At 39.4% G+C, this 15509-nt stretch overlaps 2 protein-coding genes across 3 annotated transcripts; both read left to right on the top strand.

Annotated features, from left to right (window-relative positions):
• The first annotated feature begins 3910 nt into the window (after positions 1 to 3910).
• Positions 3911 to 8757, top strand: LOC124068464 (polymeric immunoglobulin receptor-like). Of its 2 annotated transcripts, XM_046406747.1 has the most exons (8): positions 3911 to 3948; positions 4170 to 4496; positions 4963 to 5283; positions 5609 to 5911; positions 6323 to 6391; positions 6626 to 6727; positions 6819 to 6874; positions 7630 to 8757. In XM_046406747.1, the coding sequence occupies exons 1-8, from the start codon at positions 3915 to 3917 to the stop codon at positions 7789 to 7791; spliced, it is 1374 nt and encodes a 457-aa protein (XP_046262703.1). In that variant the 5' UTR covers positions 3911 to 3914; the 3' UTR covers positions 7792 to 8757. The 2 variants fall into 2 exon arrangements, with proteins under 2 accessions (XP_046262703.1, XP_046262711.1); XM_046406755.1 differs by lacking the exon at positions 4963 to 5283.
• tekt4 (tektin 4) lies at positions 8729 to 12742 on the top strand. Its single transcript, XM_046406766.1, has 7 exons — positions 8729 to 9267; positions 9991 to 10061; positions 10199 to 10342; positions 10425 to 10511; positions 10619 to 10754; positions 11492 to 11646; positions 11724 to 12742. The coding sequence occupies exons 1-7, from the start codon at positions 8740 to 8742 to the stop codon at positions 11935 to 11937; spliced, it is 1335 nt and encodes a 444-aa protein (XP_046262722.1). The 5' UTR covers positions 8729 to 8739; the 3' UTR covers positions 11938 to 12742.
• The last annotated feature ends 2767 nt before the right edge of the window (positions 12743 to 15509 follow it).

Raw genomic sequence — 15509 nt, 5'->3', positions numbered from 1 at the left:
GCTTGTCTTTTTCTTTATTTCTCACTTCTGTGTGCATTTTGCTATGAACTGTATGTCTGGAGTGTAAGGATTGTGTATTATATTTTGTTAGCGACCCTGTCTCTACGTGTCACAATGATTCTCAGCGTGGTTGAGGTGTAGATTATTAAAGGCAAATGGCAAGAGAAGCTAATGGTAGGACCAAAAAAAAAATGAAGGACCAAAAGATACCAGCTTCCCAGTTGGTCCACATGGACATAAACAAAGAGTTATTGTTCACCTAACTACCCAAAAGAAAAAGAAAAAAGAAAATCATTGTGAGTGTTCAGTGACTGTTAGCTGGCAGCAGAGTCACAGTGCGTCACCGCTGGCGTAGCTCCCCCCGTGGAGCTTTGATGAGCCACTCTTCTGGTTGGCTTGGGTATGTGTGTTCATGCATTCATAGCTCAGAAAGAGACAGAAAAGCAATAGAAACAATTATGTTTTCCAACATAGACAAGCAGTTCAATAGCTAATGTGATAATGTTTTTTTCCCCTTGAGTTTCATGAGAGTAGACTACTGAGGCCTGAATTATTATACAAGTTAAACTATAAACACAAATGCATCTCAGACCAACACAGCTTTTTTTCACAAAGGGATTTACAGCTGCAGATGCTCTAATTTCATTAAAAGCTGCCTTGTACACCTATGTGAATGGACGTAGTTCTCAGTAGCCAAGCAGCTAATGAGTGACCACCACTCATGGTGAAGCATGAATGCAGCAGTAGTTTTAGAGCTTCACAATGCTTCATACACTTGTGTCAGAACACAAGGTGTCATCTCAGGACAGACGGCACACAGCTGGAGTTACAGGACATAAACAGTAAACCTTTTGTAGGAGTTCAGTAATGTAGAAATGAAAACTACCGTCAGTAGTAGTGACACCTCTACTGTCAGTAGTTCTGTGTGTGTGAGATGTTTTCCCTCTCTCTTCAGGAAGAGCAAGAATGTGTGGAATGTCGTGTCCCCCCCCCCCCTCCCCCCCCCCCACACACACCCCTCCATCTGCAGACAGACTATAGGCCTACTACAGAATTAACTCAAACTTTAACATTTCTCATTCCTGTTTCTTGTCACCTGACATAATTTTCAGCATGCAGGTATGTGAAAGTGGTATTGTTTTGCAGTGTTTTCACTCCACCTTTTATTACTGGAACCTTGACTGAAGTGATGCCATATACAGTACCGGGTGGCAGATCCCATACTGGTGGAAAACTAAAAAAGAGTCAAGTTGAGCTGAGGTGAGCCGTTCCATGCAGTGGAAATGAAGCTGATAAACAGTGGCCCGGGCAAGCAAAACAGAAAACTCAACAACAAATCACCAAACCAGTCTCACCAATGTAGTAAAATTTTACTGTTGTGAAAAAGGGCAGCATGGTGGTGCAGTGGTTAGCACTGTTGCCTCATAGCAAGACGGTTCCAGGTTTGAAACCCAGTCTGGGCCCTTCTGTGTGTAGTTTGCATGGGTTTTCTCCAGGTACTCTGGCTTCCTCCCACAATACCAAAAACATGCACATTAGGTTAACTGGCTATTCTAAATTGCCCCTAGGTTTGAGTGTGTGTGTGTGAGTGGTTGTCTGTGGAGAGAAAGACGAGTCTGTGTGACGTTAAAATCTTTCAACTTGCTGGCTATATTTGATACATTGGTCCAGCAGTCAAAATTGTGTGAATGAAGCTAGGCAAAAATTCCCTTCATTTCTGTCTGAACACATTTTTTGTAGTTTGGGTCAAGATCCAAGACTGCTGAATCCTACACTTTCCATAATGTCAGATCCGAGCATCGACTATCTTTCAAACTCCACGCCTCCAGTTTGTAACGCAGGTTGTCTGCAAAGAAAACCACAGCCATAGATGTAGTGGTAGTCATTTTGGTGAAGTAAAATGATTTGATTTCCCTAATGCAAATAAAGCTTATGAATTCACATAAAGAGAAGGCAACAGAGTAAGAGACAGTCATTAACACATAGCTTTAACTTTAAGAGGGTCACCTATATATAACAGCTCCTCCATAAACCACAAAGGCCTCTGTGTGTGTGTGTGTGTGTTTGTCTTGGGTTGTAGTTTGAGAAGACCACAACACACGCGTCCTGCACACTGCCAACATGCAAACAGGCCACACTGCAGAAACCCAACCCTTTGCAGCAACACCCAAAACCCCTTGGCAACCCAGCCTGGCAACAGCTCAGCCTGCCTTGGCATCCTCTCTAATTCGGGACACACTTATCCCTCTGCACAGAGGTCTTAATGTTAACCTTTCAGTGTGAGAGTGTGTGAGATATGGAAACAGTTTGTGCTGCAGTATGTGAGAAGCACAGCTGAGCGGTCAGCTGGAGTCAGGGGAATGGCTGAGCTCAGGGAAAATATACACATGCTTTCACCCACATATACGACCACTGGCATTTTATAGTACACTGGGCAGGGTGGGGTCAGTAGTTTTAAGCAGTGGTACAATATTTTAGGGTGTAAGTATGTCTGGTTTCCAAAAAAACAAAAAAACAAAACAAAACTATGACATTTGATGAAACTGTCCTCCTAGACACTGTTGTATTCAGTGAAGTTCACATATACACTTTTCAGTGTTTGCCACTGGAATCATAAATGTGATAATTATTGATGTTTTGTGTGTTTCTGTCAGGGGAGTGAATATTTTAGTAAGTGACCAAAACACAGTTTTAGTTTTCAATAATCTTAGAAACATTGTAAGAATAAATTGTAAGAAAAAATTTTTAAGAATAAATACATTTCTAAACAGACAAATACAATTCCTTTTTAAAGGGTTTTAAAAATGAATTTTGCTGCCATGTCTGTAAATCAGGTTACTTATCACACTAAAGCTTTATCACTAGAGCTTTGCTAAGTTTGATATTATTCCCTGGATTCGTAGATCTATAGATAAAATCAATCAAGTTAGTTGTTTCTAATTGCTTCAAAAGTTTCAACTGAATAGACCACACTTATTCTGTTATCATCACACATTCTGTCAGCAGGTTGTTTGAAGAATGTGTGTTAACAACTTGATAGACAAGACTTCCGTAAATCTTTGTTCCGTAAATCATATTGTGTCCATAGAGTTGGTGTGGTGCAATGTTGGATTTGATTTCAAGTGAGTACAACCCTACTGAGGGATGTTATTACCACAAAATAACAATAAACAGTTGTTAACATTCACTGCTTTTCATGCAGGCTGCTTTTACTTTTTTGAGCTTGAAACAGCACAGACGAATAAAAATAAGCAAGTTTGTCCCTTTTCCATGAACCTGTATTATTTGATTAGTAAATCTGTAAGTTTTGAAAGCAACGTGGCCACCACTTACTCTTATATATGACAATTCAGGCATATTCATGTGAACTAAATTTGTTATTTTGAGTGTGACTTCCCAGTAATAGAAGTAAATGAGCAAAAATGAAGCAAAAGTTTGATGAGAATATATCTATCAAACAAGATAAAACAATAATATATAATTGTATATTTATTTTAGCACAGTTCAGATTATTTACACCATTTGCACACCATTTTATGATTTATATTGAATGATTACGAGAGCTCTTTTACTGGTTTTATTTAGGCCTCCCTGTGACACTGTGCCAAGGTATAAGGTTGGACAGAGTGCCCCTCTGTGGTGGCAATGGGAACACTTAACTGAATTTCTACAGCAAAGTTAAGACTCAAACATAAACAAAAAAGAAATTTTGTACCCCACAACGATGCAGGAATTGAAATCATGCAAATATAAATGTATACATTACATTAAATCACGTACATCACGCATAATTTGCGGTGGTGGTATGGCGTTGTCTAAGGTTAAAGCTGTTAATAAGCTTGTCTAAAAGAGGAAGTGAATTGGGTTGAATATAAGACATGCTCCTTTTGCAGTTTCTGTTTCTTTGCAATAGAATGGGGATGTGGAGCCTGCTGTTCACCCTGTCCAGTAAGTTTCATAGATTACAGCCACCAGATTAAAAGTATATCGTGCACATTTTTGAAATGAAGATTTGAATAAACAGCCAGTGTATGTGTTAATTGACAGTTTGTTAAGAAGCTGTTTAAACCTAAAATTAAAAAAGAAAAGTGTGAAAAGATGTAACGAAGGACCACTTCCAGATGTTTTGTGTGTTTCTTGATACATGTGGTATTGTTTTCTCTTTGCAGCTGCCCTGAGCTGTGTGACCAGCGCAGCAATGTTGATCCATGTGTATGGATACGAAGGGGGACAAGTTGATGTTTCCTGTCCATATGACACAGGATATGAAGATTATGAAAAGTACTTGTGCAAGAATGACTGCCAAGACCATGATGTTCTTATTACAACAACAAATCCGAAGAAGAACAAATATTCCATCCACGATGACAGGAATAAGCAAGTCTTCACCTCGACCATCTCGGATCTGAGTCTTACTGATGTTGGGAAGTACTGGTGTGGGGTGACCAGGACTTTTACAGATATCTACACTGAAGTTAAGCTGGAAGTAGGAAAAGGTAAATAAGAAATAAATAAGCCCCAGTGCTCAGTTTCCATATGGCTACGTAAGTTTTATTCTGTCATTATACTGATCTAAATCTTGTAGTTTAATTGCTGTGATGCATTATGCATATAATGCCACAGAACATATTTAGGCCACAGCTTCAATTTTATATACAAAACATCATCCTATTAAATTTTGTGCTTTAAATTGTCCATCGATAAATAAAATAGGTTTAAAATGATCCACATTGACCAAGCATGCTGCTTACACCTAAATACACATCAGTAACAATAAGCTCTTTTCTTTTCTTTTCAACAATGCTCATGTATTTTACTGCAGTAAAAACTTTAAATCCAATATTTTTACTATATATTTTCTACAATTTTTTTCTTATTTTTTATTTTACTCAATTTAAGAATCTGAATATTTAAATTTGTGCTTGTGTGACAGTGTCTGCTGCTGCTTATTTTTACTGGCAGGCACCTGCTGTGACCAGTCCACCAAACTCCAAAGTTATGAGGAAGGTTCAGTGTCCTTTAGTTGTCCGTATGACTCTATGCACCAGAACAGTCTGAAGTACATCTGTAGAGGGAATCAGACCCTCACATGTCTGCAGCAGGCTTTAATCACCTCAGTGACAGCCAACACACGTGGACAGTTTACACTGACTGATGACAAAAAGTCAAACGAATTCACAGTAACCATTGCCAATTTGACCTGGGCCGATTCCGGGAGGTATCTTTGTGGTGTGCAGCACACTGGCCTGGATGTTTTCTCTGCTGTTGATCTGGAAATCAAAGGTAAAAGATCATACATTACTACACTGTAGTGAACCGTTACATTTTAAAGTATGCAAATCAGCCAAAAAAGTTTCTTGTAAAATAGATATTGAGAAAAAGACAAAGCATTGATTTTAAACTTGTACAACTTGTCAAAATATATTAGACATTTAAAGGAAAGCTGAAGCATGCATATCCATTTCTTGCAGTGTTCCCAGATTTTTCCTCTTTATATATACATACATATATATATTCATATATATATATATATATATATATATACATATGTATGTGTGTGTGTGTGTGTGCGTGTGTGTGTGTGCATGTGTTTCCTTCTGCTTGACAGAGTGGTGTTGTGTGACGTCAAAAGAACTGAACGGCAGTGTGGGATATCCATTAGCTATGGAATGTCCTTATCCACCACAACACAGGGATAACAGGAAGTTCCTCTGTAAGGGAGACCACCGCCAGAACTGTACAGATATCAAACCATCAAGTCAAATCAGATTCGCACAGCAAGATAACGTCTCTGCCAGCTCTTTCTTTGTAAAGATCACCAAACTGAGAGCAGGTGATGCTGGGACTTACTGGTGTGGTTCAGACTCACAGTGGGGTCCTGGTAACTACACCAAGATTCATCTGTCAGTAGGTAAGATTATGAAAAGAGCACCAGATGGAGAATACCTCAATATAAGTTAAAAAAGAATGTAGCTGTAAATTATATCCAGGTTTAATCCGTGCTGTATAAACTCTGGGTCCTTCAGTTAGCACAGGCCCGTGTCGTGACAGATGATAGATGTGTTTTAGACATCATCTGATCTGATCATAGTCATCCATCCAACAGTTGTTGAGACATTTCACAATAATTAGGATTCATCCTCTGTAGCCTGTGAATATCAGTATCAAACGTCCGTCATGTCCAAATGACGTTTTTGAGTCCAGATCAAGCTGGTGGACCAACCAGTTCACTAGCAAACATTACTGTCTCCAGAGGTCTGCTGTTAGCATGGTTTAAAAGAAGAATATTTACTAAGTTTACTAAGAAACTTTTTTCTGATAGTCTTTCCACAGCCCACCAGCACTGTGAGCTCCACCACCACTATGGAGGAATCTGTCAGAACACCATCAAGTAATCAATTATGTGTGTGTGTGTGTCTCCGGGTGCAGATGTGTTGAACCAACATTTCAAAATACCAACCAGCCATTCATGAAGTGGCAGCATGAAATTTGAAACCTGAGTGAATGTGAAGTGATACTTCTGCTGTTATATCTTTGAGAGTGATAACAGATTGCTGAGTGTGCTGTTGATATGTTCTCAGGAAGCACAAGTTTTTACTCTGTTTCTTGTGTTTGTTTTTTACAGCACCGCTTTTCAAGGCTGTGGTTTTCATTGTCCCTGCACTGGTGCTCATACTGACATTTGCCCTGGTCATTTTGTATAAATACAAATGTCACAAAGTGCAAGGTGTGGCTCTCACTATAAATGTACCATACAACACCCACCGATATACATGTGAACAACTAGTCCAACCATCTCTTGCGCTGTGTGTTTCCAGGAGCTGCAGTTAATATGAACAGAAACAAAACCAAGTTGGCAGCTGAAGAGGATGTGGTAAGTGTAGGGGATGTAAATTTATAAAAGTACAAATCATTGCGAGTGGATACATACACATACTGTACACAATACAAAAATGTGGGACAGAACGACTCAATGCTGATTATTAGTGGGGCTAAATATATAATTCTGTGTGAAAGGTGGATCTAGGGGAAAGTATTAATATCATCAAAAGGGTTTATACCCTTGAAACGGCGCATGTGCCGAGCCAACTTTGTCTTGGTGGTTGAGGAACGCTCAAAATCAAAAGTTTCCTGGGGTGCATGAATGTAGTCAGAGAATTAGGCCAAATACATTTTGATATTTCTTGGACATGACATTCCCATTAGACTTAGCTTAGTACTTTAAGCTAATCGGGGAATGCAAGCATGCCAACTGAACTAAAACTGTGAGCATGGTAAGGATTATACTAGCTGACTAGCAGTATGTCAGCATGCCATTTTGAGCACGTTAACATGTTGAGTAACCCAGCATGGGAAAGTGGTGCCAGATGACTCTCTGGGTGTTATTAATAATCACTTCTTCCTTGGCCGGTGATTAATACACTAAATTTCACAACAGTCTGACCTGAGAATGCATAAATGTTCTGCTCTAGATCAAAGTACGTCTACTAAGCAAAAGCCCATCTGACTCACTGTTGGACTATTTTGGGCTCAGTGTAGATTTTAATCATTTCTGAGAAGTGTATTTGAAGCAAATCCTCTGAAATGCCACCCTCTCATATGTTTGTCTTTGTTGATTTCCTTTTTCAGATTTATGAAAACCAAAGTGTTGTGGTGTGTCCAAAGCAGAGGCCCTCTAAACCTCAGAGGACCACTGAACAAAATAAAGATGCAGTTGATGATTCTATGTACCAAAACTTCTCCCCAGCAGAAGATATCTACTGTAACCAACGTTTTTATCAAAGCCAGTGACCAGATCTTGCATTTTTAGGTCAGACTTGTATCAAAATCATTCTGTTTGTTTTATCTCACTTAACAGCTGACTAACACATGTTCATGTACCATTGTGATCCAATCTGTTCATTGTCCCACTGAAAACTAATATGATAATATACACAGGTTTGCTTTTGCCTTTGCACTCATTATGGCTGCTTCATTTAACAAACCATTTAAAGCACCCGCACTCTGCATATGAAATGTAGAGTAACAATTTCATCAACATAACATTGTGTACATTTAGTAAAAGTGAATAAAAACAAAAATAAAAACAATATTGCCCCACTGTCAATGACTTTTCCAGACATCTGATGAACATCTGATGAGCAGGATATGACATATTACATATGTCATATCCTGCAGTATAATCCCTTTCATATGTGGTTGAGTGTTATATAGGATAGGATATTTCCATAAAGTCAAACAATATCAGCTGCATGTGTTACAGTGCAGTGATGCACAAATAATGAAAACGTCACTGTTAATAAGTAAGTAAGTAAGAGTACAATTAGACATGAAGAGGACAGCAGCAGCCACAAACCCACATACTGCATACTAACTGGGTCGGGGGTGAAAATGTCAAAGGAAATGAAGGAGGTGCTCATTTGAGTCTGAATGGACCACACATATTTTTTATTAATGATACTAATATTATTATCCTATATATGATATTGTGTATGAAGCTCACTATTGTGGGTTGAACTTGCTTTATTCCCCATCAGCTCATTTGATGATTGGTCACCTGATCCAGAGCTGCTGGCTGCTCCTCAGCTTGTGTGTGTGTGTAACCAGGCGACACCACACAAACACAAGCTCGGTGTGCTTCTGAGCTGTGAAACCCGTTCATTCTCGGTGCTACACTTAATTTAAGCTTTCAGTACCTTTTTTTCTTGTGCCTACAACTTAAATGTAAAAAAAAAAAAAATGAGCTCTGAGATTTTAGTGTCAAGGCCACTCTGTGACAGCAGAGCCGTAGCCCTGGGGGTCCCTGACAAAGAGCCTCCCGTGGAGCCGCAGGCCCCGCAACCGTCCGCAGGCTCAGCCACCGCCGGGTACCGCTCAGCTAAATACACCCCGGCTGAGTGGTTCTCCAACTACCACACCGCCCTCCAACAGGCCAGTGCCGACCACCTGGCAGCCCGGAGCATCCAGCGAGAGTCCAAAGCTCTGTACCAGGACACCGAGGCAGACACTTTGAAGGCCCAGGGCGAGGGGACACGTCTCCTGGGACAGAGGCTACAGGAGATCCACTACTGGAAGTCTGAGCTGCAGCAGCACATCGACCGACTGCTGGCCGACACGGAGTCACTGCTGGCGCTGAAACAGAGGCTGGAGAAGGCGCTGGACGCCACCGAGACTCCGTACGCCATCGCCACCGATAATCTGAACTGCAGGGCCAGAAGACTGGGCCCAGACCTGGTCAGAGACTGTGTGGAGGAGGAGCTGTTAAAGGTCAGCAAAAGCGTTGTACGATGTGGTGTGCTGTGTATCCCCGTATAGGTTCAATAAAAATATTATTACGATATTGTGATAGAAGACATAATCTCGTCATCTTTTTGTTTTGGATGTTGTGTAAGTGTTGTCTTTACCTTGTTTTAAAGGCTGCATTACCTTAAAATGGTGTCATTTCAAAGTCTAATATTCTGTGAAAGTATACAATACCGTTGCAATATCGTTGTTGAGGTTGGTCAAATTTGGTCAAAAATCTGTTCCAACCCTTGTTCATAATTAATAGGCAAATATAAAAAATGCAGAAGAAATAAAAGTTTTGAAGTTGATTGGCTAGTTATAGTCACAATATGCAGAAATTAATAATGGACTGCAAAATATATAGTCAGGGATTGGACACATTAATACTTGGGATACTACTTTTTCCAAATTATAGAACTACAACAACTGGATGATTAATAGGTTAGTTAGTCGAGAAATTAAAAAAAATAAATTAGAACTAAAGCTGCTAGACAAATGTAGTGGAGTGAAAAGTACCATGTGCCTCTGAAATGTAAGAGAGTGCAAGTAAAATGTTACATAAAAGGGAAAAACTAATGTAAAGCACAAATAACTAAAATAAAGTACAGTACTTGAGTAACTGCATGTTGTTGCATTCCGTCACTGCTCCAGCAGAGGGCTCAGTCTGACACATATCAGCATGAAGTGACACTGTGTGTTTTGCAGGAAGTGGACTTGATCAGGAGCGTCCAGGTCCTTCTGAAGAGAACTACAGCTCAGGTTGTCAGTCAGATCAAGTGAGTTTCAAATCCCATTGACTGGAGGTTAAACTGCCTGACATGCAAACACACCAATAAAATGTCCTCTGTAGTTTGAAGAGGACATGAGACCAAATGAACCCTCTCACACTGCCTTGTGTCTTTTTGTGTGTCAGGATGAACAGAGAGGCTAAACAGATGTTAGAGATGGACTGGTCTGATAAGTACCAGGCCTACAACTTTGATAACCACAGTGGAAGATACAGTAATATGAGCCCGGACACACAGCACCACCCCAGCTCAGCCTCCATGCAGGACCAGTGAGTCTAATATGATGTTCAAAACTCAGAAATACATCAGATCAGAAACAGTGTTTATAATTTGCCTCGTCGTCTGCTGCAGGGTGTGTAACTGCACGTCGTGGATAAAGTTTACACAGGACAACCTGTCCAAGGCTCTGCAGGAAGAACAGGCCACCCACAGTCTCAGGTCAGCGTGTTTAAGCTGCTTGTCTGCGTGATGGAAGCTTAATGTGACAATGTGACACATTATTTCAAGTTTTCAGTAAACACAGTGATGCTGTTTGTGTGCGTCAGACTGCTGGTGGAGCAAGTGCTGCAGGACACCACTGAGGATCTGAGAGTCCAGTGCTCCAGAGTGGACCAAGCCTTCAGCCAGCACTGTGTGGAGCTGACGGAGGCCAAGATCCAGCTGGAGATGAAGCTCGTACAGGTAGACAGACAGTATTCATATTCAGGAAGTATTTATATCCTTTACCTAATTTAAAGTATAAACACCACAGAAAACTCAAGAAAATCATCAGCTGTGACTGTTGTATCATTAGATTATCATTTTACGTCGTTCGTCTCTTGGTTTATTTTTAACTATTTGACGCTGGACTGATAATCTGATGGGGTTTTCCTCAAAGATTTTTTTTTTTTTCAGATTGATTGTTTGGCTTTTAAGTCTCAGAAAATAGTGACATCTTCACAATATTTGTTTTGTCCAATTGTCCAAGCCTCAGAATTATTAAAAATTTATTGATTAAAAGTATTAAAAGTAGTAAGTGAAGTAAATCCTCACCTTTGACAAGATGGGAAATGTTGTTACATGAAAACCATTCGCTAAATCATTCTGGCAATCAACTAATCAGTTAATCAGCTCATTATTCCAGCTGTACTTGACCATAGTGTTAGGCGCAGTATGTTCATTTTTCACAAAATTTCACATTTTATAACATTTTCGTATGTTTTTTGAGTAAGAATCTTAATTGGTGAAGTAACTGAAGCTGTCAATATCTGTAGTGCAGCAAAAAGTACAACATGTCTATCTAAACTGGGGAGAAGTTGAAGTATAAAATAGCATGAAAACCTCATATTTGTGAAATACCTGAGTAAGTCTGCTTAGTTGTATTCTGCTACTGCAAACAGAGCTCCTGACTGATATTTATTATGTGGTGATGTGTGCAGATCTTGGAGCAGATTGGGGCTCAGGAGAGGAACATCGTGGCCCTGCAGCAGGCCATCCACAGCAAAGAGGCTCCGCTGAGGGTAGCTCAGTCCAGACTTTACCTCCGCTCGCTCAGGCCCAACATGGAGCTCTGCAGAGATCAACCCCAGCTCAGGTACGCCTCGTCTCATCTCATTCTGACGCTCTACCTCACTTTTCTCTCTTCACTTTGTTTGCTTCCTGCATCTGCAGTTTGGAAGAGGAAGTGAGGCAGATTGATGCCACTCTGGCATCTCTGCACCAGCAGCTGAGTGAGGCCAGAGGCTCCCTGTCCCACCTGGAGGAGTCACGCATTACCCTTGAGAAGGACATAAACTGGAAGACCCACTCACTGTTCACTGACAGAGACAAGTGCATGACTCACCGTAGACGATACCCAACCATCTCCACTCTGTCAGGATACTGAAGACTGTGTGTGCGAAGACTCCGAGCGTTTGAGTGGAATTTGTTTTGATTTTACTATTTTTTAATTTAAAATCCTTTTGTTGTGCTGTGTTGTAAGGATCATTGAGATACTGATATTTGATTGTATTTCAATTTATGAACTGATTAAAAACTGACAGCCAATGACAATGTGCCTCAATCATTTTCACATCCCCTTAAGGCAATGCAGAAGCTCCAGTATCCCCTCATTACTTCATCTTTATCTTATTTATCCTATTTGTGTAAAGCTGTGCGTCATACTGAGTGGTTAATGACTCATAACTTGAGTTATGAGTTATTCTGAGTGCCTGTCCATTGGGTAAAACGTCTTCCTTTCTTCATCCAAAGTGGTGCATCACCCTGACTGACAAATAACTACTTATTTATGACAAGTTAATCATTGATATTTAATGACTGATCCTTCCATAAGTGTATTATGCATTTTTGATACATCACAACTATATATAACGAAAAGTTCAAGGAGACATGAATGTAAGTAAATAATAATGAGTCTTACTTGTAAATATTTTAATATTTTTAATATTTACTTTTTAAAATATTTACAACAAGGTTGTAAATATTGCATGGCACTTTCCAAATAGAGCAAGTCTAGACCATATTCTTTAATTTAGATAATCCAGCATGAAAAAAAGTAATGTACAGCACAGGTCATGTGCTGAGTTTACTATTTTTTAAGTTTAAAATCCTTTTGTTGTGCTGTGTTGTAAGGATCATTGAGATACTGATATTTGATTGTATTTCAATTTATGAAATAATTAAAAACTGACAGCCAATGACAATGTGTTTCAATCATTTTCACATCCCCTTAAGGCAATGCAGAAGCTAAAGTAGCCCCTCATTACTTCATCTTTATCTTACTTATCCTATTTGTGTAAAGCTGTGCGTCATACTGAGTGGTTAATGACTCATCCCCATATTCTTTAATTTAGATAATCCAGCATGAAAGCAGCATCCAATACTTTTTTAGTCATGCAGCATGATATGCATTGAGCAGATGTCAGACTGATATGCTGTTCTTCCCTCACCATAAGCTCACTGTATCAGAGGTGGAAAGTCCCGTTCAGATTGATCATAAACAGTTCTGGAAATCAGAACTGTTTGTTCACCATTTGTTTCCATTTGGTTTAAGACAATAGGCAATCTTATTGTGAACTCATACCAGAGGGCAGATAGGCTATATTTATACTGCGAGACCAAAAGGGTAACAAGAGGTGAAACTAGTAAAAGGAAACACACTGAGGACAACTAGTGGATGGGAAGGGAAGCACAAGGTCTAAGCTTTGACGTTCATTCTTGAACTTGGGGAACAGTGAGTGTAACAACCTCAAAGGTTTATGCACTACATCACTGGATTTCAAAGTGGTGCTCCAGGAACCTCCAGTGATCCTTGAAGGGGTTCCAGGGTGTCCCATAAAGAAAATTGAGAACAATTTATTTTAATTTTAATGGGACCTATGAGTAAAACTGTGACAGAATGAATGAACACTTTGGTTAACGGGGTTCATACAGTATTTGGTAATAAAACATCTAAATGCAAAATCTTAATTAGATGGGTGTCCTTGGAAAAAAAAAATCTTATCATTTGGGGGTCCGTTGTCTACTTTGTGTTGAGTTGTGTTGAGTTTAGGGGTCTTGGATGTGAAAAAGTTTGGGAACTCCTGTACTATATGACCAGGCTTCAGGGTGAACACTGACCTTAAGCTGTTGAATGGTTTGTGGTGCTGACTCTTAGTGAAAACTAGAAGGGATGACTAGATGGTTCGGGCCACTTCTGTTCCTGGTGGTCCCTGTTGATTTGTCAGTGTCCCTCTTAGATCTACTACACCTTCCTCTCTATCCTCTTCCTCACTGCTGAACAGATGTTGTGCAGGAGGATCCTCATCACTGAGGTTTTATGTTTAAAAGTGTTGGTGGTGTCAGTGGGTTACACAGTGGACAAACAAAGCGGTAACTCCAAATTGTTGTTGTTGTTTAAGGCACAAAATGTCTTCTGCGGACAAGACCTACGAGTCAAAGCAGAATCTGAACTGTACCTTTAATGAGACCAAATGAACTCTGTACATTGAGTTTAGATTCCCATGTAATACAAGACGCAGAATATGACCAAAATGATATGAAATCCTTGAAAATGGAGCACTGTTTTTGCTGATAAGCTTTGATGTTGGTTTCTGTTGTTTGAAAACTACTTAGAAGACTCCTTGTTCAGTTTTCTCTCTCTCTCTGCCTTATGGAATGACACACACAGCTTTGATTGAGTGTGACCGTTGTGTCATGTTCGGAGCCTCAGGATGAGGTGGAAGTGAGGACAGGATATCCTATAAAATACTGTCACATCCCACATGAGAGGATTATTTGAAAAAGAAAAAGAAAATGTACAGATTGATTAGATAGGGATTCGGGGATGTGCTGATGAAATGGTGAGGGGAGGAGTCACATAAACAGCTGAACATGCTTTGATTTGGATGTCTTTTCAGGAGAAATGCTTGATGAAAAGACGCCTTTCCTCATTTCCAGTTCTAAAACTTCCTCATCCTAGCAAGCCTTTTAGCCAGTAGCTTTAGTGGATTGTTATAGAGAAATTGTGTGTTTGGTGTGTAGATAACAAAAATACACCATCTTTTTCTTCTTACATTCTACAGCAGGAAATAGTATATCAAATAAACACAATTTGGGTCAGAAAGGGAGGTGATGATTAACAATATGAGAGACACAAAATGCTGTTTTCCAGAAACACGTGTAACTCAGATGGAATAACATCAGTAACCACTCGTTAACTTACGTTATAAAAATATGAAGCTGCCTATTGTGTTTCTTCACCCGTATTACTTTCTCCAACTTGTCTAGACTGATGAGTTGTGGGAGTGTGACGGTGACAACAAATAAAGAACTGATATGGTCTTTTTATTGTTTTTTTTTTAAAAGGGGGTTAAATTATAGTCGTTAAAAGGATTTGAAGTGGTCAAGTACTCTTTTAACTTGTGAGTACTGCTTGTATTTGCTTGTCTTCTGTTTCTTGAGGTCATGTTTTGATTGTCTAGTTGACAAATGCTTTTTATTTGCTTACATTTGCAGAATTTGTTTTTTTTTCTGAGATTTGTGAAGATGTTTTATTAACTTGCTTTTTGTCTGTTAATTGTGTTAATATTTGTAACTGTAGCGCTTTAGTCCACCAGAGTGAGCTCTTGAGCCTCAGTATCTCATCTCCTGTCATATCTAATCCCAGTGAGCTGTCCTCCAACACAGCAAAAAAATAAAAAAGAGTATGAATATTTGACATATAAATGTTAAAGCTCTTCACACATTAAGATTTTACACACACACTTAGATTTGCACCATAGATATTGATATGTGTGATTAATAAGATATTTCAACAAAAGAAAATTTGAAACACGGTCCTGCACAATCAAAAGAAGAAACTGCTTGACATTTCTGCCTTATATACAAATTACACAAATCACTATGGATTTAAATTTATATTAGTTTTAGGTTCATTGTGTGTTAAAGCATAGAAGCCTCATATTTGAGAGCATCTGC

The sequence above is a fragment of the Scatophagus argus genome, chromosome 2, assembly GCF_020382885.2.
Source record: "Scatophagus argus isolate fScaArg1 chromosome 2, fScaArg1.pri, whole genome shotgun sequence".
Classification (NCBI taxonomy): Eukaryota; Metazoa; Chordata; class Actinopteri; family Scatophagidae; genus Scatophagus; species Scatophagus argus.
The sequence above is the reverse complement of the archived record's forward strand: the minus strand, read 5'-3'. Positions and strand labels throughout refer to the sequence as shown.

Excerpts from the sequence above, each read along its gene's own strand:
- LOC124068464 (XM_046406747.1), top strand. The coding sequence starts at position 3,915 with ATGGGGATGTGGAGCCTGCTGTTCACCCTGTCCA. Across the intron at positions 3,949-4,169 it reads CCTGCTGTTCACCCTGTCCA|CTGCCCTGAGCTGTGTGACC; the intron begins GTAAGTTTCATA and ends TTCTCTTTGCAG. Across the intron at positions 5,284-5,608 it reads TGTTGATCTGGAAATCAAAG|AGTGGTGTTGTGTGACGTCA; the intron begins GTAAAAGATCAT and ends TCTGCTTGACAG.
- tekt4 (XM_046406766.1), top strand. The coding sequence starts at position 8,740 with ATGAGCTCTGAGATTTTAGTGTCAAGGCCACTCTGTGACAGCAGAGCC. Across the intron at positions 10,062-10,198 it reads CAGGTTGTCAGTCAGATCAA|GATGAACAGAGAGGCTAAAC; the intron begins GTGAGTTTCAAA and ends TTTGTGTGTCAG. Across the intron at positions 11,647-11,723 it reads AGAGATCAACCCCAGCTCAG|TTTGGAAGAGGAAGTGAGGC; the intron begins GTACGCCTCGTC and ends CTGCATCTGCAG.